At 35.8% G+C, this 22,357-nt stretch overlaps 3 protein-coding genes across 4 annotated transcripts; 2 read left to right on the forward strand and 1 right to left on the reverse strand.

Annotated features, from left to right (window-relative positions):
- The first annotated feature begins 616 nt into the window (after window positions 1-616).
- LOC112574321 (probable rRNA-processing protein EBP2) lies at window positions 617-8,241 on the forward strand. Its single transcript, XM_025255331.1, has 9 exons — window positions 617-909; window positions 1,411-1,494; window positions 2,688-2,830; window positions 3,071-3,194; window positions 4,161-4,250; window positions 5,016-5,091; window positions 5,537-5,603; window positions 5,848-5,965; window positions 7,138-8,241. The coding sequence occupies exons 1-9, from the start codon at window positions 865-867 to the stop codon at window positions 7,201-7,203; spliced, it is 813 nt and encodes a 270-aa protein (XP_025111116.1). The 5' UTR covers window positions 617-864; the 3' UTR covers window positions 7,204-8,241.
- LOC112574322 (protein FAM183B-like) lies at window positions 8,094-10,441 on the reverse strand. Its single transcript, XM_025255332.1, has 4 exons — window positions 10,295-10,441; window positions 9,293-9,346; window positions 8,982-9,085; window positions 8,094-8,743 (listed from the first exon to the last, which is right to left on the reverse strand). Exons 1-4 carry the CDS (start codon window positions 10,419-10,421, stop codon window positions 8,630-8,632), a joined length of 399 nt encoding a protein of 132 aa, XP_025111117.1. The 5' UTR covers window positions 10,422-10,441; the 3' UTR covers window positions 8,094-8,629.
- A 145-nt stretch (window positions 10,442-10,586) lies between these two features.
- LOC112573748 (fizzy-related protein homolog) lies at window positions 10,587-20,723 on the forward strand. Of its 2 annotated transcripts, none has more exons than XM_025254333.1 (14): window positions 10,587-10,676; window positions 11,289-11,368; window positions 11,813-11,917; window positions 12,381-12,512; window positions 12,687-12,746; window positions 13,242-13,343; window positions 13,653-13,808; window positions 14,152-14,217; window positions 14,503-14,605; window positions 14,932-15,053; window positions 15,658-15,954; window positions 16,638-16,742; window positions 17,627-17,725; window positions 18,387-20,723. In XM_025254333.1, the coding sequence occupies exons 2-14, from the start codon at window positions 11,303-11,305 to the stop codon at window positions 18,426-18,428; spliced, it is 1,455 nt and encodes a 484-aa protein (XP_025110118.1). In that variant the 5' UTR covers window positions 10,587-10,676; window positions 11,289-11,302; the 3' UTR covers window positions 18,429-20,723. The 2 variants fall into 2 exon arrangements, with proteins under 2 accessions (XP_025110118.1, XP_025110119.1); XM_025254334.1 differs by having other exon boundaries at window positions 17,627-17,719.
- The last annotated feature ends 1,634 nt before the right edge of the window (window positions 20,724-22,357 follow it).

Consider the following 22,357-nt stretch of genomic DNA (forward strand, 5'->3'; position numbering starts at 1 on the left):
CTGAATCTATGAACTTGACAAGCTATATATAGCTATATAACAAGTAACTTGTTTTAGCAAGTCGTGTACCCCTGGGCCCGAACGTGCTGGCTCACAACGGCCCTGATTGAATTTGAAGTTTTAAAGCAACACATTTGAGAGCAGAGCACAGTCCTGGCACTGAAGAAGCAAAGGCAACAGCAGTAAATGACATGCAGAGAGCAAGATGCAGGATGACACACACACACTAACATCTCATCACCAGACGACATCGCTAAAGCACGAACTAATATTCTCGCCGATACTAACAGCGGATCACTTCGCAAGAGGCTAATCACTGGTCTTGGCAGACAGCAATCCACCTATACACGTCCATGGCTGAAAACGTATAGATCCAGAATCTAATCTAGAGAATATGAAGCAACGTACGTGGCTCGTACATAATAAAAGGAAAGCGACATGGTCCACAATGCTAGAACAACTAAAAGTGATAAAAAGAAATAAGAGAACAAGAGAAAAGTGCGCGTAGAGTGAGGTAAGCAGATAAGAAATGCTTCATCCCAAAGGCGATATCGCACTTAGTATGAATAAGGCCCCGAGTCGAGATTTGGGCCAAAGCCTTCTTAGTTCTCACTGCAGTTATGACAAGCAAGTGTTTTAGTAACCTCTATGCACTACTATAATGAATGCTTCCCTTCCGAAACCATGAGCCTTGGCGTGTGAAATATTGTTGCCTTTTCGATTAGCACCATGTAACACCCACAAAACCATCGACATCGCTTATCTCCTATACAGCGAGAGCATTATCTCCCTTTTCCGGATCAAGCGACGGAACTCAATCTGACTTTTTACATCAACCCACCAACACGCGGTTTACAGAGTGCAATGGACGAGCGCGAAGACGACAGTGAATATGACTCCGACACAGAGGTATAAGCACTAAATCTATCAATTTGAAAACAGATTTAAGCCATGGATTGCGGAATACTTTTTTTTTTAAAAAAGAAAAGTTGTAAAATACAGACAAATCACTGCCGCCGATCCAAACTACAAGAAATAAACAAACTCGACTTTCTTAGATTACGTTAAATGCGTTATCGAATAGCAAACAGTGTTATTAAAACAACCAGAATGTTGCGTTCGCACAACAATTCTACTGAACACAATGACCGTAATAAGTGATTAAAAAAAAAAGCGATTTACCTTGTTTCATGACTAGACAGCAGTTTGTTCTTGAGATGTATACACACGTACCAGCACGTTACATCCTAATCCTTGGGATTAATTTATTTGCCGTCAGATTGTTTTTATTAAGGAATTAAAATGTAATAAATACTCTTAGAGGGTCAGGATTTGTGTGTGTTTATATATATATAATGGTTGTTTTCTGCAGCAGTTTAATAATTGTTCTTTTCCCCCTTCTTGGTGTAGCTTCAGCGTGCATATGCAGATGGCCGTCTTAAAGCTGGTCTGAATATAGAGGCTAGACCACCACGCAGTTTTATCAACAATGTGGTGAGTATGATGTGGTTGCACTACTAAGAATGCGTAGCGTATAATTATTAATCATTAAATCATGACTGCTTACATTAGGATGGGTGCTACTGTTGCGATGTCTTACATTGAAGCTCCTTTTTTATAAAGCAAGCCAAGGGAAATTTCCATCTTTTCTTCAGGGTAAGATGTTTGAAGTACATGGGCAAACAGCACTGTAAAAAGGGAACAAAGTTTATGTTGTTGGCATCGCACAATGTGTTAAAATGTTATTTCAGTGAATGCATGAAACAAAAAGGAGACAGAGCTATGCTATAAGCTATTAATTTGGCTATCAGCGCCTTATATATTTTAACAAGGGTGATCTAAAATTTTTAAGACATACCATCCTATGTCTCTTTAATCCATCATGTTTGCTGAATGTGAAGCAGTCAAACTGAAACATAAGTTTGCAAAAGTCAAACATGGACTTGCTTGTGTACTCAGTTCATTTAATATTTATTCATATATTAAATTTTTCTTAGCACTTGCCCTTTATTTTCTTTCATTTTAATAATCACAATATATATTTCCAAAATACAAAAAAACTAATCCCAAGTGAATAAAATTTCTACTGATATCCATATCCTTCTACTATCATGCTTCTGTCAGATTTTATTCACTTAAAATATTGATGATATATGCTGTCTGAAAGTTGCATATTTATTAAACATTTCACTGAGCCTGTTTTCATTCAAAATCATTTGTATACACTTTGACAAATGGATTTAAATCACAACCAGCCCCACCACAATCAGCTGCTTTTTCTTAGTGCGAAAATTTTGGCCTGCCTTTGCCATATTTGACTGAACAGATCTAAATGAAGCCTGACAATGTTTATAAATTGCTAGGGATCTGTGGTTTTTACAATATGACTTGAGTGTGAATTGTTTTTACAAACCAATTATCTTGAAAAAAGAAGGGATGTACTTGTTCTGTATCCATCGTGGCCTCAAAAGCCTTGAAAGTGAGTGGCACTTTGTACCACTACAATTATAAATTTAATCTTTTTGTGTATACTGGTATTTTTTATGCAGATTTATTTTGTTGAAACACCCATTAATGAAAACATGGTAAAGTTTTAGTTCTTTTAAAAGTTTGGAAGATATATATGTATAGATGACAGTGGACTTCTTTGAAGGCAAAAAAGATTGAACTCCTACATTTTCATATAGGCTGGAATGAAGCAGAAACTTGAAGAATTTCAGAGGACTGATCTCTCTTGGTTTGAGAGGCTAGACGTAACTGCGGCACCTATATCTTCAGCATCTGAAGAGGTTGTGGATGTTGAAGATGAATTTAAGAGAGAGCTCCTGTTGTAAGTAATTTTCAGAGAATTTAAAAAAAAATGACATTCCTGCTTTCAGGGAATGCAGTGAAAGACCTACTGTTAAAAATTAAAAACATGCTTCCTTTATAAAAAGACAGATTGTTTGTTGATCATTTTATTTTCTCTGTGATCTTAGCCATCCTTTTAAGAGATTTTGCTTTGCATGTACAGTGGCTTCTTCACCCTATTTTTCTCACCTTTTTTTTTTTTTGTTTTTGTTACAATCAGCTACAGGCAGGCACAGGCAGCTGTTCTCATAGCTTTGCCCAAACTGTCTCAGCTAGGGTTGTCGACAAAAAGGCCTGAGGACTATTTTGCAGAAATGGCCAAATCAGACAGTCACATGGTGAAAGCAAGTATATTTTTAGCTTGAGTGCCTTATTTTAACCAGATTTAATGTGTGTGGTGCTTGTCTCCAAGTATTGTATTGCTCATTGTATTTTCCATTTGACAGAGTGGCACTTTCCATGAACAATATGATATTGATCCTGGGAAACTAATCACATGAGTGGAGGGTTATATTTAGATTTTCTGTACCCTAGTCTGTTCACCCACATTAACATAGACATGCAGGAGATGGTATATAATTATCACATCATCATCGCAAGTCGCATACAGCATAGTTCTACAGCCCAAGTGTCCTTTGGTTTTTGTTTTTAGTCTTTTTCCTCCATGGCTTAGGTAGATTCTTTGCCTAGAAGGAAGCACCACTGAGATGTTTTGCTTTTGACTTAAATTCTCCTCCTCTCTCATTTATAAGCCCACAGTAATAAGAATGCCTCTGGTCAGTCACATCTCATGCATCATATGAACGAATTAGCTAGAGTAAAAAGAGGACACAACCTAGCAAACATTGCTGGCTAACATGACCAGGACGACTTTACTTCCTGCTTACTTTCCATTTCTTCTTACCAGGCAGCCTTGTACTGACCTAAGTGGCAGAATATCCTCAGGTACTTTCTTATCTAGTTGTGGTTTGCTCTTATGGCCTTATGATGCAGCACCAGCCTGACAGCTTTATCCAAATAATTTTTCTTGACTGCTTTCTAATCTATAGCCATTACTTTGCATAACATGTCCAGACAGTTTTTCTAAGTGACTCCCATTTTTTACCTGTCTGTCCCTAGATGTAAACATTAGGTCATATAGCCAGTTTACTAACTGTAGGAAATTATCTTGTCTCACCTACAGGTCACCACATGACAGATATGAAGTTACATGGCTTGTATTTTAAGCTGTGGACCATGCCAAAGACTTGATATTTAAATGAAGAGGTTGTATGCCTTGCTTATATTTGCATGTGATTGTATTGATGCAGGTACGGGCCAAACTCCAGGAGAGGCAACAAGCATTAGAGAGGTCGTTGAAAGCAAAAAAACTACGAGAACTTAAAAAATATGGCAAAAAGGTAAGATTTTAGGAATTTATTCCTTTCTGTGCACACTCATAGTCCATTCTTATTTTTATCGTTCTCTTAGAATATTTTGAACAGAGTACTTTCTGGAAATACCATTCACCATTACCAGTGTATTCTTTGAAAGTACAAGTGCATTTAAAATGTATACTAATTGCACGCTTTTGTGTTCATGCGTGTACACACTCACACTCACACCCTCAGGTGAGTTTGTACTGTAGGGTCTGTACTTTATGTTGTCAGAGCTAGGTTTTACAGAGAAGTGTCTGCCCGTGCAGACATGACAAATAGTAAATAGGTCTAAATCTACTTGTGTGTTGCTAATTCAAAGACAAAACCTTTTATTAAATTCTTCTTAAATTCTTCAACCTATGGTTTAGACTAGTTCTTAAGATAATTTAAAAAAAAATAATTGATCAACTTTTGATAAACCTTTTTAGAATAATTTTTGCACCAGGTGTGTTGTGATCCATCCTGAAAACTTAATCTTGTAATTGTAGAAATCCCAGTAATATTAAAAGATAATACAATTTGAAAGCCAAAGACTGCAACTGCTGTGAACAGAATTGAAAAAAGTCTATAAGATGGAGTTGACAAGACTTTTCCACTTGATTAAATACATCTGTCAACCCTTAATGTACTGAAACAGATAAATTTCACACTATATTCATTGCCTTTTAATGTGAAATGCATTTTTTTAAAATTTCTAGAATCAAGGCTTTGAAGAGCATAAATCATACTCACTGTTTGTTTTATTAGGTCCAACAAGAAGTACTGCAGAAGAGGCAAAAAGAAAAAAGAGAAATGCTGGATGCAGTGAAGAAATACAGGAAAGGTAAAATAAAAAAAATTGTTATTGCCGTTACTGTATGGTGATGATAGGCGTTTTTAGGTCTCAGTTTCTACCCTCCTTTCTTAATTCAAAATCATTCCAGTGAGAAAGAATGAAAAGTTTTTTCCCCCCATAAATTTTGTATATTGACAATAGCAGTAAAAAAAACTTAATCTTTTGCTAATTTGACGATAAAACATATCCACAGTGCTTGTTGGCACAAGGAGGCAGCATGTGTATTATTAACGAGAATCCGCAGAGCTGTTTTAGTTCGGGAGAATAGTCTTGTGTTTTGTATACTTTTTTTATATAGTATATAGCTGTAGTGCATTTTTTCATGTTTCTTTCACACGTGATTGATCTTCTGGTGATGCTAAACAAAATGTTTTTGTCCATACTTGTGCATTTAAATATACTATTTATGATGCATTGTTTTTTTTTGGCACAGGAAAAATTGAAAAACTTGATTTCTTGAATGATATAAATGAAAAGAAGACAAAAAGTGCACAGCCCAAGTAAGTATTTCTATGTTTTTATGTTATTTTTGATAAATAATCAATGTTTGTACACAAAAACACAGTATCTTTTTGCTACAAATATTTTTATAGATGATGTGGGATTTTATGGGATAAACAAAGGCAATGCTAGGTAAGTCATGGTGCATTTAAAGCCTGCTGCAGCAGGATCAGTTCACAGCCTCTGGTTGACTGCATAGTCTATCAAAAGGGGTTTTATCCAAACATTTTTTTCCATTTACAGAGCAAATAAAAGAAGGGATTGGAAAAACCAAAAGTTTGGTTTTGGTGGCCAAAAGAAGCGGTCCAAACGAAATACTAAGGAGAGCACTTCGTCATCAACATCCAGCATGAAGAAGAAGGTTTGGGAGATTTTTATTTTAAAAATAAAAAAATTTGTGCAGCTATAACTTGAATGTGTACATACCTATTTGAAATTTATAACATAATAATAGCATGCTTGCAGATGTCTTGTCTCTTGAAGCAGCCACTGTGCACCCTAGAAATGTGTTCAAAACACTTTTTTTTAAATAGATCACATGGGTGCATTAACAATTTTGTTAAAATTTTTTTTTTAAATTTCTGTGAAGGACAATGTGACTGGTGATCAGTTTATAGTGTGAAAATCTGCATTTAGTTTAGTACAATGGGCCTGCAACAGTTTTCATTCATGAGGTTTGGAATCAGTGAGTTTCCAAAATATTTGAAAAAAAGATTACAACACGATTGTGATGCAAGGTTTGCAGCATGTCACCCCCTTTTAGGCATTTAAAAAATGTAAGAGAAATCACCATTACTTGTGACAAAATTTAAAATGCATGTTAAATGAATTGGAATTATGATGTATTCTTTGGATAGTTCATAGGCACTGTTATATATCATTATATGGGTCTTAAAAGTACCAGCACAGGAGTTAGGGAACTAGTTGACCAATGAGTTAAGGGACTACTATATGTTGTGCTTTATTAGTTTTTTATCTTTTGATGTTAAATTGTCAATGTGACTGAGTTGTTTCTTTTTGTAACTGTTATGGTGAATTTGAAACTTGAAAAATTATTTCAAAGAGTCTTGTACTTTATACAGGCAGTCCTCTGGTTACGTCAGCCCCGAGTTACGATGTTTCATGGTTACGACACATCTCCCATTTACTGTATAAAGCTTTGTTTCAACTTAAGTGGTTTTGCATCGGAAACGTCTGTTTGATGCGCATTTCATTACGTTATTAAACTTGTTTTATAAGTGTTTTTTGATAATTACTGTGTTAGGATAGGATAAGTGTGTACAGTATGTACGTATGTTCCGACTTACAGTGGAAATCGGCGTACGAATGGAACAGCGTCGTAAGTCGAGGACTGCCTGTACTTCATTTATTATTATTATTGTTGCTGTATACAGGTGCCTAACCAAAAGTTTTTAATTTAAAGGTTATTAGTTACTTGCCATGATAGTTGTGTAAAACCTTAAAAATTCTGTTTTTCACATTTACGAAAGAGATGCAGTGCAAATAACCTTAAGTTTTTGTGTGTGCTTTCAGGTAAAACAGGTGCGCCCTGGGAAGGTTCGAAGAAAAATATTAAAAAACAAAAAGAGCAAGAAATAAAAGTTGATAAAAATGTAAATTGTTTTTGTGTGTTCTTTTTTAATGAATATTAAAACAGTTTCATGAAGAATACTATAAAGTTATACTTTAGAATGACATAATTATCTTATTACACTGAAATTTGAGAGTTTAGTTTTTTCATGTGACGGTTCTGAAAGCATGTTAACAAAGATTTTGCACTGCCCTACTGTGAATGTGTGCACACATGCGCTGTTGACACAATAGGTAGTTATTCATGGTGTTAGGTCTTTCTCGATGACTGTGCCTCAGTCACTCTGATTTGGCTTTGCCTTTTAGTTTTCAGTTTTTGATCATCGCATGTCTTTTGGGACACAAGGCAGACAATAATCCCATGTAGATGATAATCAGAACCTTATACCCAGTCGATGCACAGTGTTCAGATCTCTCGGTATGTGCATGTCTCGCATGTTTTAATCCCAGTTTATCATGAAAAGGTTTCAAAACAGTTTTTTGGTGTCTGTAAAGCAAATTCTTGGGTTATAGTTTTAAGTGCATCAAGTTTGCCAAGCATAAGAGGAAAGGAGAACTACGTTTTGGTGCTATATCCTAAGAAAAGAGGAGCCTCTTTTTTTTTTAATTTGTGATTATACAAGAGCTGAATGTCAGGACACTTGACACATACAGCCTTCTTCCTTTTTAACTGTTAAAATATTTTAATATGGCGGTCTTGTCCTGAAGACACCCCAAGCCAAAAGTTAAAAAAAAAAAAAAGCGGACTGGTTTACTAATTCGTAATTGTGAATGTCTGGTCATGAAGGCTTCTTGAATTATAAGCTTCCAAATTGAGTTTGACTGGAATGAAGCATGTAATTTTGTAGTATTTTCCTGCCTATCTCAAGGTATGCTACAGAACACAAAAATATCTGGTGCTCGTCAGAACTGTTTTAATAGGTAATGTTTTTGTACATTATTAGTGTGTGAAGTTTTGCATGATTCCTTTTGAGAAGCTTTTCTTATAAATTCATAAATAATCTTATAAATGACATGTACAAAAGATTTCCAACAGCATGGAGACAACTTTAGAATTCTTCAGCAAATGATTTACGCCACAGAGATTGGTTATAAAACTGATCATTAAACAGGATAATATCTGAGACCCTTTTATTCAGAAGTACTTATAATGCAAAAGCAAATGCAGTTTTTAAAAATGTAACACACATAAGTTGACTGAAGAGATGGTTGTTTGAAGCAAATCTGATGATTTAATTTGAACAAATATGTAGATCATACACTGCTTTGTGTGACTGAAATTGGAAATGAAGAATCTTGTACAACCAGTGAGAGAGTATCTTAATTCTTTAAATCAAATATAGAGACCAGTGTGGGACATACTGTAAGGCAAATATTGAGCATGATATTCACATATTTTTTATAATTAACCATAAATTAATTGGTAATAGTGTCTTTAATTTCCCAAGCTCTGTTGCTCCTTTTCCAGCCAAGCCTTTTCCATGAACTTTGTGATTGAAGAATGATGATGAAAATGATTCAGACGTGTGTCATGTCTGTCTGTTTTGATCTGTGAAAATTATGAAATTATTGTTAGAAATGCATTTCCAGTGACAAAGTAATGGGTTATAGGTAGAGAGAAAAGAAGTATAATCTTGCTAGGTGCACTGGATATTATGTTTTCTTCAGTGGTATTTACTCCAGAAGTCTGGCTTCATGAGCATTTGTTTACAAATATACAGTGGAATAAAAACATGCAATTAGAGGCTAAAAAATTTAAATGCATGAGTGATTTGTATAAACATTACCAATGGAGTTGAAATCCAGCCATATTCTTGTGCTTCTGTCTGTGGGCGTTTGTACTTTTTTGTAGGTTCTTGATGTGCTCTCTCAAACACTTGTTTGAAATATGCTGCAGCAAATATGCAAGCTAGCTGTATGCCAGTCCACTAAGCAGTGAACAACAATAAGTACTTTGGTTAACTACTAATACTGCCTCTGTATGTTTGAACATTACTTGCTGAAGCCAATATCAAAGGAAAAAATATTCTATTTTAGACAACCTTTTGGTTTTTACATAGAAACCTAAAACTGTCTTTAGTGAAGATGGTATACTTACGGTCCTCATCCCCTCTTATTTCTTCTTCATTGGGTTTCCCAGTAATGAAACCAACTGAAATAAAAATAGTTATTACAATGACCAATTTGCATTATCTCCTTTCGCTTACAAAGAAGAGGTAAGATGTTAAATGAGCCATGAATATTATTAACTAAGAAAGTATTGTCAATCAGAAAAATACCAGCATGGATTACTTTAATACCTTTCACAGAACTATAAAATACAACTTTGTAAAATATTAAAATACAAGAGTTAAATTTTATACATATGGGGCCAATATGCTTTCAGCATTCCATGCTTCTAGGGTTTCAGCTGCCAAATGACTCAATTTCTCATTTCTTGTTCCTTCTCTGTTTTTTTTACTCTTGCATAGAATACTCTTAAGTTATGATATAGTCCGAGTTTGAACTAATTAGTAGTCTAAATTTGTTTTGAGTAGGTCAAGGTATTCCTTTTATTTGGACCCACTGGTAATAGAGTGGCGAAAGAAAACCAACATGCTACTGGGCAGCTTACAGTATAATTAAGAAATAAATAATAAATATATTCCTGCCAGATTTGGTGAAGATTGAACACAATGTGTGGATTTGAATAGGTTTTGATCACTACTATAGCACATTTATATAGCACTTTGCTTTATTTACAAGATGCACAGATGTTTTCTTTTTGAAAACTGTGTTTGGTTATCACCAGGAAAACAGAATTAACTTCGTTAACTAAAATGTCGATCGTAGATCTGTTGGCGAACATTAGAGACGTCAAACCTGTCTGGTCAAAAACATCAGAATCACAAGTTTCACAATTTCGCTATAATAACTTCGCACACGGATAACCTTAACTCAAAGGAAGAGCTAGATCGAAAATTGACAATAAAATTACGGATGGAAGAGTCGCATGCTGCAGCAGAAATCAATCCCGACTATATATATATATAGAGCGCTTTTGACAGTCTCTAAGCAGCCGGGAAAATCAATAAGTTTGCATACTATTCAATATACCTACATTTATTATGAGGATTTATGGTGAAGTTGGTATGAAGCTTTAGATATCGGTTTTCTTTAGCAATGGTTTCTGATATGATGGCTTGCTGATGTACCAAGTTCTTCGGTTCTTTGGGAGGGGCCGCCATCTTGACTAGTTGTTATGGTGGTCGTCAAGGAAAAATCACGTTTAAACTATATTAATTTTTGTAACAAAAATCACCATATATTTACTATATTAACTTTTTTATTATACAGAATTGCCTTACATTTACATATATGAATTTTTAAGGGATTAACTAATCTTTCCCAGAATGCTTTGAAATGACGCCATAATGGCCTTAACAGCGTAAAGTGATTGTGTATATTCACTATATTTGAGTTTTGTTCTTCTGAGCACTGAGGTATTCATATCTTCTTTTCTTTGTAACAAACTGTCCATTTTCTTCAAAACACAATATTATTTTCAATGTGTTCTCTATTTTTGAGTAGGCTATGTAATTGTCGAGTTTACTGAGTCAAAACCAAAACAAACTTCGCTGATGAGTTGCTAATACCGTCGTAGAGGATGCATCACATTGCAGCTTATTTTCTATGCATTTAAGAGCAAATGTATGTTATCATTCGTCGTACATAATTTTTTTAAATGTCTTCTTTTTAAGTGCCGACAGAATTTACAACTAGTTAACATTCTGTAAATTACCGATTCTAACGGTTTTAATGAACTCATCTAGTACTGCGTATTACTTGTAGTAGGTCTTTTTTAGGTTTCAGGCTAGAAATAAAAGATTAATACAACTCTTTCAGTGACCCATGGAGCCATTTCCCGAGAACAAGGCAATGCAAAATCGCTGTAACCATACATATTTCAAAATAAAATCCTTGTAGTGCTAAACTGATGATCAAGAATTATCTTTCCCAGACGACAAGCAGATCTTGTTGCAGTGATCGTATCACTTGATATCAACAAGCATCTTTAAATATGTGCTCAAAGTGATGAATTGTAATTATTCCAGGTTTGTAAAGAGGAATGGATCCTGAATACGAAAAAAGACTTTTGAGACAACAAAATGGCCAGATGTCACCATTTGGATCTGTAAGTTCTAGTTTGAGCTTCAAAATCCAATTTTAAGGCACTTTGTATGTGTATATATGTTGTTGCACTGATCGTAATGAGTTGTTCAGAAAGTGTTTTTGAGGAAAAAAATATAGAGTAATAGGTTCATGGTGAGTGCAGACATGTCGAACATTATTACTATTATTTAAAACTATAATATGACCAAGGAATGCAAAACCTAACAGCAACTTATGCCATATATTTTGCTTTGAAAATTGTATCATTAAGAATTTCAGTTACTGTATTTAAAATCAATGTTCTTGTAGACTACAAAAACCTTAGATTTATTTTTACCTTTTGTCCTCCGGGTGTAAATTTATGAGAGAGTATTGTTAAGATGTGCTGTTTTTCCTTTTGTGTTTTACTGAAATTAACCTAAACACTTAAAAAGCTCTGATTGTATTTGACTATATTTTTAAACAGCCAAATTTAAGTCCAGTTGTGTCACCAAACAAGAAAATATATGGAGATCGATTCATTCCTTCACGCACCAATGCTTGCTGGCATATTAGCTTTGATTTAGTTCAGGTAACCATATTTTTTGCTAGTTTTTTGATAGATGTATGATAACTTTTCTTTGGAAAAAATTTCAAATTATTATATAATTTAAGATTTATTTGTTCAGAACTTTATCTTTATTTTTAATAGCCAAATTGTGTTTTTCTAATTGTTGATTTGATTTCCATATTTATTATAACTTAAAACTTCTAGGATATCAGTCAACTTTCCTTACAGTTGCTATGCGACCACATTAGTTTATACAGTAGTTTATACAATAGGCTTAGGCTTATAATTAATGAACTTCTTTATACTTTCATCAAAAGATGGTCCCACAATATGTTTTATCATTGAGTTTTTTTTTGTCTTATATTGTATCTCTATGCTGTTGATAATCCTAAAAAAGCTCAGACTTCTGACTTTTAGCATTATACTATTCACATTTGAATTCAAGTATAAAAATTTGTTTTGATATCATCTTATTGCTTAACAGGAAAGCAGTGTGCAGGCACCACCTCAGACCAGAAAGGCTAAAGAGGCTAATTCGGATAGTGCTAAGGATGGATTAGCCTATTCCTGTTTACTGAAAAACGAGCTGTTGTCTGCAGGCATCGAAGACCTTAAAGTAGGTGTGATTCCAGAAATAGCAAAGAGTCAACACCGTGTAATTGTTTTTGCAATTACTTTTTGGTAAATTACAAGAAATATTTCTTGGTGAAATGACTTCTTTAGATAGTGAAAATTGTTTCATAAAGGAAAGGCTTGTGGATTATGTACATGTCTTTATTTTTCTCCTCAGGAAGTTCAGGTGGAGGAGAGGAAAGTGCTTACTCCCAAAGAAACTAAGAACCTGTTCAGGGTAATTTTAGAGGGTTGTCTTGTCCTATCTTTCTCAGCTTAAAGAGCTAGAATATATTTCTTACAGAAACATTTTTCTAAATACCTTTAGCAGACTCTTGTTTAACAGTGGAAAGATGTTGAAGGACTCGCCAACTGAATGTAGGCAGAATCTTGTAGAAAATAAAAACTGATCGTTCTAAAGTGATTATAATTTTTACGAGAAATATGAGATTTTAGAAGTGGTATATGATTGAACTAAAATGAAAACATGCTTGCAGTTAGCTTTTGTGCCTTAGATGACTTTTTAAAAAAAGGTGAATTTGGGATGTATCAGAGGTAATGCCTTATACTAAGCTTATGTCTTAAGATTATCACTCTCTCAGTGAAAAGAAATCAGCACATGGTAGTAGTCAAGGGAATAGTTCACTTATGATCATTCTTTTGATCAGAATAAAAGGTTTCCAATCGACAATTGCAGCAGAATGTTGAGCTTTGAATGAATATTTGTCTACAGTATAACACTCCTCGCCGCTGTGCAGATGGCTGTGATGCTTCACCTTACTCCCTCTCACCAGTTGGTAGCAAGAGCCAGAAGCTTCTGCGTTCTCCACGCAAAGTACTTATCATGAATGCTTAATTTTCATTATGTTCTGTAATTCCTGGATGATTGTAATATAGCCTTAGTTGCTGGCATGGCATAAAATGCAAATAACTGACCAGCCAACATATTTCCTGGAACCTTTGTCCCCTTCCATAAGTCTCTTTTTAAAAACTTTTTGTTACCTGTATTTCTGGACATATATATTTACTGTCATTATTCTCCATTTCTGTCAAAGAGATTTTTTTGCTATGGTCTCCATTTTATGAAACCTGTTGATAAATATAGTTCCTGTTTGGTTGTTAAAGGTTCTTTGTTTTAATTCAGGCAGTAAGAAAGATCTCAAAAATACCCTTCAAAGTACTTGATGCCCCCGAACTTCAGGATGACTTCTATTTGAATCTTGTGGACTGGTCTTCACAAAATGTCCTTAGTGTTGGACTGGGTACTTCAGTTTACCTGTGGAGTGCATGCACAAGCCAGGTAGCTCTTTGTTTGTGGATTATGTACATGTGTGATCATAATCATGCTCTGATTTTGTTTGTTTGATACAACTTCTACTAAAAATTTTCTTTCTTTCTGTTTTTTTAACTGCCATAAATCTGTTAAAATCATGATGCCTTAGATTTAAAATTATTTTTTTTTTAGAACAGATGAAAATGTTTATAGTTAAAAAAAAATTCATATTTTTTATTCTTTTATTTTCTTTGGGTTTTTTTTGTTGGTTTTTTTTTTTTTTCATTTCTTACGTAGTATTGAAAATGAATGCAACTTTAGAGTTCTTATTACGACTATAACTTTGAATGAAAAGACTTTGTCTGCTCAGGTGACAAGGCTGTGTGATTTGTCTCAAGACAGTGACACAGTAACTTCTGTATCATGGTCGGAGAGAGTAAGTAATTCATTCTGGGTTTTGAAGCCATTTTTGTGATATGTGGATATTGGGATGCATCATTTATCTTTTGAGCCAAAAATATTTTTCTTCTGCGTAACCATTATTGTGTGTTTATGTTGTACAGTATAGTGTACATAGTAGTTGAAGGATCGATCACAGTATTACTAAACTGCTTCAGCTAAGAGAGGACTAACTTCCTCTGCCTGTTAGTTTTAGTTAATCCAATACGTCCAAATGCTCTGTGGTTTGGTTTTGAAGATTTTTTGGCTGTGTATTTTACAGGGACAGCAAGTGGCTGTGGGTACCCATAAGGGCCATGTACAGATTTGGGATGTCGCTGTAAATAAAAAAATTACTACACTAGAGGGACATGGTGCACGAGTTGGTGAGTCTCTGGCCTAAACTGCCTTTGGTCACCTTTTTATTCAAATATCTTTTTTGTGCATATTTTTAATGGACAATCCAAGTGGAATGTCAGTAAATCCCAGAGAGAGAGAGAGAGAGAGATGTTCCTTTTAAGAGAAAAATTAGTGTCCAGAAAGTGCATTTGGATCATTTAAGTCTTAATAAACAAATTTCAGGATTCTCGCGTGTAGGCCTAAAACTACATGAGTAACATGAGAAGCTTTGTTGTATAAGTAACAGAGGTTTTTTATTTCAAAATTCTGTTGCAATGTTCTGAAGAACAATTTTTTATTTATTTTTGTTTAGGGGCTTTGGCATGGAATGGGGATATCTTATCATCAGGAAGCAGGGACAGACTTATACTACAGAGGGATGTTAGGACTCCATCTGTGGTTCCAGAACGTCGGCTGGCTGGTCATAAGCAAGAGGTATGTTTGAATTTTATCCAGCTCCCCTGGACCACCCTTGCCCTTAAACACAGTTATGCAGCATGACAGAGATTTTAACAATTTGCATCTCTGCATGTGGCATCTGTTTACAGGGCTGGCTGCTTGCCGTAATATAGCCTTAGTTGCTGACACGGCGTAAAACACCAATTCCCCCCCCTTAACAATTTGCATGTATGTTTACATGGCACATACATTCTAATGATGTAGAGACAACCAGAAAACAATACAGAACTTTTGCAGTTCATTTGAACACTTAAGCCAAAAAAAAAACCAAACTTGCATGGACTTATGCATTAGCAAGGAACGTTGAACTATTTTTAGCTCAGTCCTGATATGCTGAAACCCAGGTTTCTACTCATGAACTGTCTTCTGTTGCTCTAGTAACTACTGCATTTTAAAAGTTGAATAAATTTGTCCATATCTTGACATAAATTTTGTATGTCACCAAGATTGAATTAAGAGCTTGATTCCTTAAACAGTCACATTCAGGAATTGTCAGTATAGTTTCATCTTTATGGCCTTACAATCATGCCATCCTTGTCTTTAATGAGGGCTTATTTGTATGGTGTGTGCTGAACTACAGGTGTGTGGGTTAAAATGGTCACCTGACCACCAGCATCTCGCATCAGGTGGAAATGACAACAAGCTGTTTGTTTGGAACTTGACCAGCAATGGGCCAGTGCAGACATACACAGACCACCAAGCAGCAGTAAAAGCTATTGCATGGTCCCCCCACCAGCATGGTTTGCTGGCATCTGGTGGGGGCACTGCAGACCGATGTGTACGGTTCTGGAACACACTCACTGGTCAACCTTTGCAGTGTGTGGACACTGGGTCGCAGGTGTGCAACCTCGCATGGTCCAAACACTCCAATGAACTGGTGAATACTGCATTTTTCTGGAAGAATGTGTGACGAGCGCAAGTTTATATCCTTTATCATCTGTCTTAACCCTTAGCAGGACAAAAAAGTAAAAGTATGTACTAAAGCAATTGCATATAATTGAAGAGAAGATGATATAGAGTGATGTTTGTTTTTATTATTGCTGCTCTCATGTAAACATTAGACCAAAAACCTATACAGTTTTGGGAAGGAGAAAACTTGAACTTTGCAATAAAAGTAATGAAAATTACCTACTTTCACTCTGGCGACAGCAATAATCCAAGAAAATTCATTTTAAAAAAACATCAGCCCATCTAAATAGGTTACCTGCCGTTATCAAAAACATCAGCAAAAACATATTTCCATCAATTAGCAGCACACAGACTGGTTCAAGTATCTTAAAAATTGTTGGCAGAGTCACTTCCAACAACAGATTCTACCCATTTTTTCAAAGGGGGAGGGGGGAAATCAAATATTCACTCAGAATAAATTAAAAATGGCTCCTAAACTGCAGGAAGAAGACCTGAAAATAGAAACAAACTTCCTGTTTGGTTGGTTTTTAACTGGATCAACCAACAGGAGAGCTTTTCTTGTGTCACATCAGCAGAGCCATGTTCGTGGCCCATCATGCTGAGGGTTAATTACTAGAACTTAATTATCACTGAATGTGTTTTGTTTGGTAGGTGAGCACTCATGGCTATTCACAGAACCAGATCCTGCTTTGGAAGTACCCATCACTTGTGCAGATTGCAAAGCTCACCGGCCATTCATATCGGGTGCTTTACCTTGTAAGTATCCACCTCTGCAAGCCTTTTTGATCATTCACCTGTTGTTTATTGTCCTATATTTTGTTTTCCTCTTCATCGGATGGATTTTATTCTTAAAGACCAACCTGAATGGTTTGCATTTTTTCCAGATATCAGTAGATATAGGCAATATAAACATAACCTGTAAATTCATCCTCCAAAACCCATCCGTTAATTATCTGCTACGATTCGAACCTGTGATCAACGAGCACCATAACAGTGTACATCACGCTAGTGCAGCTTTCACAACATTTCCGGCAGTCAACACCAATCAGCAAGCGAGAGAATGAGCGACAGTTCAGATTATTCAGATGCTGACAGTCTGCATTTCTTGCAGTTCTGAAAAAATACTACTTTAGTACGAGAAATGCTGACTTTCAATGTCCGAATAACCTGAACTGTCACTCTGATTGGTTTTGATGGCTGGCATTGTTGTGAATGGTGTACCAATGTGATGTAGTACACTGTTAGTTGTGCCCATTTATTGCAGGTGCAAATTGCGTACTTTAATAGCAGATAATTAGCCGATGGGGTTTGGAGGCTGAAATTTACAGGTTATGTTTATATCACCTATATCTACCGATATCTGCAATAAATGCAAACCATTCAGGTTGGTCTTTATGGTTACGGAACAGAATTGTAGCTGGATCTGAAGGCTGATATTAATGTATCATGCAGATGTATGTCATCTTTTTGTCCCCTAGAACTTTACTGATTTACCAGATCCTTCTAAAACCTTTAAGTGACATTTCTTTCACATTTTTGTGATTTGAAGCACAAGGGGATAGTGACTGCGCCAGATTGAAAGACATATACTTTAAATGTATTTCATGAAATGAAGGAAGGATTTTGTTATTATTATTCAGGCCATGTCACCTGATGGCGAAGCTATAGTTACTGGAGCTGGTGATGAAACTCTTCGCTTCTGGAATGTATTCAGCAAAACCAGATCCACTAAAGTGAGTGTACGTGAAGTTTGTGTTTTGTAATTTTTGTTTAGCTTTTTTTTATTTTTTGCTCAGCACCTGCATGCTTTGGGTGGTGGCTGTTTGTAATTTTTGGCATGTACTGAAGAAACTATGATTTTGTGATTGTTATGGTCTTAAAATTTTCACTTTAGTTGGCACATTTGGGGTATCTGGATTTGTTTGTATTGGTGTGTTAAAAAATTATTTGATCTCATAGGTTTTCTTGTATCTGCTTGCTGGATATTTATTATTCCATTTTAGGTTTTAGTACATATGTTTCTGAATCATTTTTATAAAGAAATTAAGAAAGTAAATTGAAAAATTAAGAAAAAAGTACTTAAGCCAAAATCAATAGAAAAATATAGATGAAAATGTTATTCACCCCATGCCCATGTTCATTTTGTTTTGAGTCTTACTAATATGCATGTAATCGCGATAGAAATCATAGTTTAGACCAGGGAAAATTGTGTGGTAATGGGAAAATAATAAATGAATAGCACATTTATATAGTTCCTTTTTCCAGCATCAGCCAGACTCAAGTTTTTCCTGCACAAACTAAGTTTTTGCTAATATGAATATTGACTCCATTATGTTGAAAAGTTACTGTTTGCAGGATGCTTTATTTCGGTTGCAAAATGTTGTCAACTGTATTTTGCAGGAGTCCAAGTCAGTCTTGAATCTCTTTACAAGGATTCGATGAGGGCAGCAGATCAGTAACCTATAAGCCAGTTTTGTGTATGTGTCTGTGAGAGAGAAGGAAAAAAAATTTAAATTGTGTGCATGTGTGAGTGACATATACTACGAGGATGATGAACACATCTGTGCAATAAAGCACCCAATGTCTGGCATTCGGCTAGAAATGGTGTAATAAAAGACCTTGAGGCATTCGTTTAAAGAAAAGATTATTGCAGCATTTTTATTTCATGGGGAAACCATACAGGATATGTTGTTGACATTTTGTTATGAGCATTAGAATGTTGTTATATCCTGATTTATTTAGTAAACTCTTTTGAGAGGACATTAAAGTATATAAAACTTTTACGAAGGAAAGTTACATGAATTTTTTTTTTAAGTATTTATCTGCTGTCTGATGGGACTATCGAGTCTTTCCAAATGTTTGGGGATCAGAAAGTTTACCTTTTGTGTTATTTTCTTGGAATGCCTTTTCTTCCTTGTGTGCTTAAGAATCTTAAAGAACCAAAAACACCTGATGATATGGTGGTGTACATCTTGTGTGATATGTATTTTGTTTGTGAATGTTTTGTTTTCAAGTGTTATTTCAGACTGATGAAATGTCTGAACTGAAATTAGTAACATCTTTCACTAAAGCTAGTGAGCTACTGCTCTGTGTAGGAAACTGGGTCTTGGAACTAATTGCCTTTAGATCAAAGAGATCTTTGATGAGTCAGTGATGACCTGAAATTAGAACTGTTGAGTATGGCTACATGGTGTGCGCTTGTTTGATCATGTGACTATAGTTCCTCTAATCAGAGGTTTGGATTTTTGTGCCATTTGTGCAAAGTAGTTTTGCATGAGACTCTCCAGTGTGGAGAGTGTGAGATAGTAGCTGAATCTGTGTTTCATGTAAATTTCTAAAGATGCAAATACTGTATCTTGAGATACTGAGTTGTAAAAGTCAGCTTGTTCACATTTGCTAGTAAGAAAAAGGTATTGTAGGTAAGAACGAGTTCACCTTGATGTGGTACAAGTGGTAAACATGGAAAGGGCAAGGGTCTGAGTAACTGGCTAAAGGTTGACCTAACTTCTTACATAATATTAGTCTTCTGTGAACTGATAGGACGTGAACATGTAACTTGAAAAGTTTTTGATTTGTGCAGTGGGACAACATCTATGAAATATTGACTCATGTGTCAGTTAAATGTTAAAACCTATTTTTCATCATGACATAATTATGCTGCACGTTTAAAAAAAAAGAATTTGCTTTGGGTAACTGTTTTAGCTTTTCTTGCTTGTAATATTGAAGAATGTATCCTTTGGAGTGGGAGTTGAACTTAGTGCTGCTAGTGGTGTACATGAAAGTTTAGTCTGAGATGGATGATTAAGGAGACAACATATTTGCATGTCCTCTCATGTAATTATGCATTTCACCGATCATGAAAGCTTAGGGACTTAAAGCTTAGGGATTCAATTGGACTGAATCTTTAGGCAGGATTCTGGATAGAATAATTGTGAATTCGTCAGTGATAAAGGTTGACCATGCCTTTGGCCATGCGCCTGTGGATTTAGATATCCAGCACGATGTTGCTGTCACTTCATTTTGTGATGAAAGGAGTTTAGATTTCTGAGAAAGGAATAGCATAGTTTGATCATGGCTACTTAATTGTACAATTTTAGATTGTGGCTTTTTTTTTTAACTTTTACTTTAAGGATGTGGAGGAAAATGGAAGATTTACTCCTTGTTAATATAAAGTTGTTGATTTTGTTGCAGTTTCTTATTTTTAAATGTTATCTTCCCATATTTTTTTCTGTTTGCATAAGTAAATTATTAAAGTAAACTGCATGGCAATAGGAATTTGCAAGCAGTTTAAAGTCTTAAACAAAAGAACATTAAGTTGTCTAACATTGTTTTAATTTTGGCAAGACAGTCGTTACCAGCCTGGAGACTGGTAATCTTGTGGTTTGTTGATTTTGTCCGAAAATTTACAGCTGTCATTTTTTGTCTCCCTTTTCCGTGCATGACAGTCCACCAAGTTAATCCTTATAGCAGCAGCTACTTCAGGCCACACGTAGGGCAGAAACTGTGTTTTGTCCGAAAGTTCAGCCGAAAAAGATTGTTTGTAGAGTGTGATCGTCTTTAGATGGAACGAAGAGCAAGTGTGGTTACTGCAAGTTACGATTATAAGGGACGCGGCACACTTGCTGTGGGGGTGCCTGCCAGCTTGTTTGAGTCACATCGTGCGACAGCACTGCCGTAACCAGATTACCTTGATGCAACACGATGCAAACCTGAAATAAAGCATTTGTCATACTCAAACCTTAGTTAACTGTTATTTATAATGTGTTTGATGTAGTTTCTATGCAAATTTATTTTCTTCAACTATCATTGCCTTCCGGATACTGCATACACGTAAAAATGCACATCTACTTGATTCAAGATGGCTGAAATCCTGGTAACATAATGATAACAGTTTTTGTGCTCGTTGGATCTAAATCGATATGATAGGATCTACGTATTCTTTTGATTATTTACATAACAGTATACCTGTCTCGAGATCAGCACTTCGTCTAAACATTGACTAAAGATTTCTCCAAGATTTTGATTGTCTTTTGATCTCTTATTTGCCAGTGTTTACCATCTCTATCGGCTTGTTTTCAACTTTGATTTAATTTGCCTATACGAGTCTCCACGTGTTATCTACATTAACTTCGATCTCCTTATAGCCATACTGGCATGAAGATGCTACCACTCATCTTTGTACCAGACAGAAGAAGTTCCATCAGTTGCTTGATTTTTTTGATGTAACCGGCCGTGGAGAAGAAACGGCTGACTTCACCACGAAATTACGATTAGGTTTGTTTGTGCTCGCTGATCTTCTGTTCTATGTGAGGATCCACGCATTCCTCAGATTATTTCTATCACAATATACCTGTCTCGGGATCAGCACTTCAACATCATTTATGTTTCCAGTCGATGTACCCGGCCGTTGACTGGCGTCTGTATTTATTCCTTTGTAGTGACTCATCAACCTTGTTAAGGCTTTAATTGTTGAGCATAGGGCCGCAACAACACCTCGCCAGCGGACCCGGTTTAGGGCAACCCCCTCAGTTGGGTCCGTGTGGTTCTGACGTCCTTTGCCTTGCTGTCTACTGTTCTTTTCCAAGTCTGCTTTGGTCTCCCAACTCTCCTCTTCCCCTGAGGGTTCCTGTCAAGTGCCTGCCCAGCAATGGTGTCAGCTGGTTTGCGCAGCGTGTGTCCTATCCACCCCACTTGCGCTTTTTGATGTCTTGGCTTGTTGGTTCTTTTCCACAGGCTGCTGTTGGAGATTAGCCTCCAGATGATGTCCCTGTTTACACTGTCGAACGCCTTCTCAAAGTCCACAAAAGTTATATAAAGGGAGGACTACCACTCAATAGACTGTTCAATGATGATATGGAGGGTGGCAAAGTGGTCAGTGCATGAACTATCCTGAGAGCAAGGATTGACCAATTTAAAAAAGGGGGGAGGCAATCCTGGAAGGTGGATGGCTGTTGGCCACATGTCATATACGTCTGCAGAAGGAAAAATATCTTCGACGACTTACATGAAGAGCGGTTTATCATGTCTATTCCCTGTATTTGTGGTTGAACTTCCTCTTTTGTAGGCTTAACTGACAGGTATAGCCATCAACTGGACGCAGGGAGGAATTTGTCAAATACAGATGCAGACGAGTGTTAAACCTACTACCTACGCTTCAGGGTCGAGAGCACTGACTAAATTACAGAGCATGCTGCAGTAAGTCATCGCTCAAAGGTGTCTCAATACACGAATACAGTACACGCATTGCTGACGTATAAGGTGAGAAAATGTATTCGTTGTGTGTGCGGAGAATGAAATAAAATCTGGTTTGTGTATAGATAGTAGATGGAAGTCTTAAAAACGTAATATCCAACAATACTGAAATATGTAAT

Source organism: Pomacea canaliculata, linkage group LG10, assembly GCF_003073045.1.
Source record: "Pomacea canaliculata isolate SZHN2017 linkage group LG10, ASM307304v1, whole genome shotgun sequence".
Taxonomy (NCBI): Eukaryota; Metazoa; Mollusca; class Gastropoda; order Architaenioglossa; family Ampullariidae; genus Pomacea; species Pomacea canaliculata.

What these genes read in the sequence shown, in the direction of transcription:
- LOC112574321 (XM_025255331.1), top strand. Translation starts at nt 865, where the DNA reads ATGGACGAGCGCGAAGACGACAGTGAATATGACTCCGACACAGAG. An exon ending in TTAAAAAATATGGCAAAAAG is followed by an intron (nt 4,251 to 5,015) that starts GTAAGATTTTAG and finishes TTGTTTTATTAG; the next exon opens with GTCCAACAAGAAGTACTGCA. An exon ending in CATCCAGCATGAAGAAGAAG is followed by an intron (nt 5,966 to 7,137) that starts GTTTGGGAGATT and finishes GTGTGCTTTCAG; the next exon opens with GTAAAACAGGTGCGCCCTGG.
- LOC112574322 (XM_025255332.1), bottom strand. Translation starts at nt 10,421, where the DNA reads ATGGCGGCCCCTCCCAAAGAACCGAAGAACTTGGTACATCAGCAAGCC. An exon ending in AATAAGAGGGGATGAGGACC is followed by an intron (nt 9,086 to 9,292) that starts GTAAGTATACCA and finishes TATTTGCTGCAG; the next exon opens with CATATTTCAAACAAGTGTTT. An exon ending in GCTGGATTTCAACTCCATTG is followed by an intron (nt 8,744 to 8,981) that starts GTAATGTTTATA and finishes TAATTTTCACAG; the next exon opens with ATCAAAACAGACAGACATGA.
- LOC112573748 (XM_025254333.1), top strand. Translation starts at nt 11,303, where the DNA reads ATGGATCCTGAATACGAAAAAAGACTTTTGAGACAACAAAATGGCCAG. An exon ending in TGGCTGGTCATAAGCAAGAG is followed by an intron (nt 15,054 to 15,657) that starts GTATGTTTGAAT and finishes GCTGAACTACAG; the next exon opens with GTGTGTGGGTTAAAATGGTC. An exon ending in CCAGATCCACTAAAGTGAGT is followed by an intron (nt 17,726 to 18,386) that starts GTACGTGAAGTT and finishes TGTATTTTGCAG; the next exon opens with GAGTCCAAGTCAGTCTTGAA.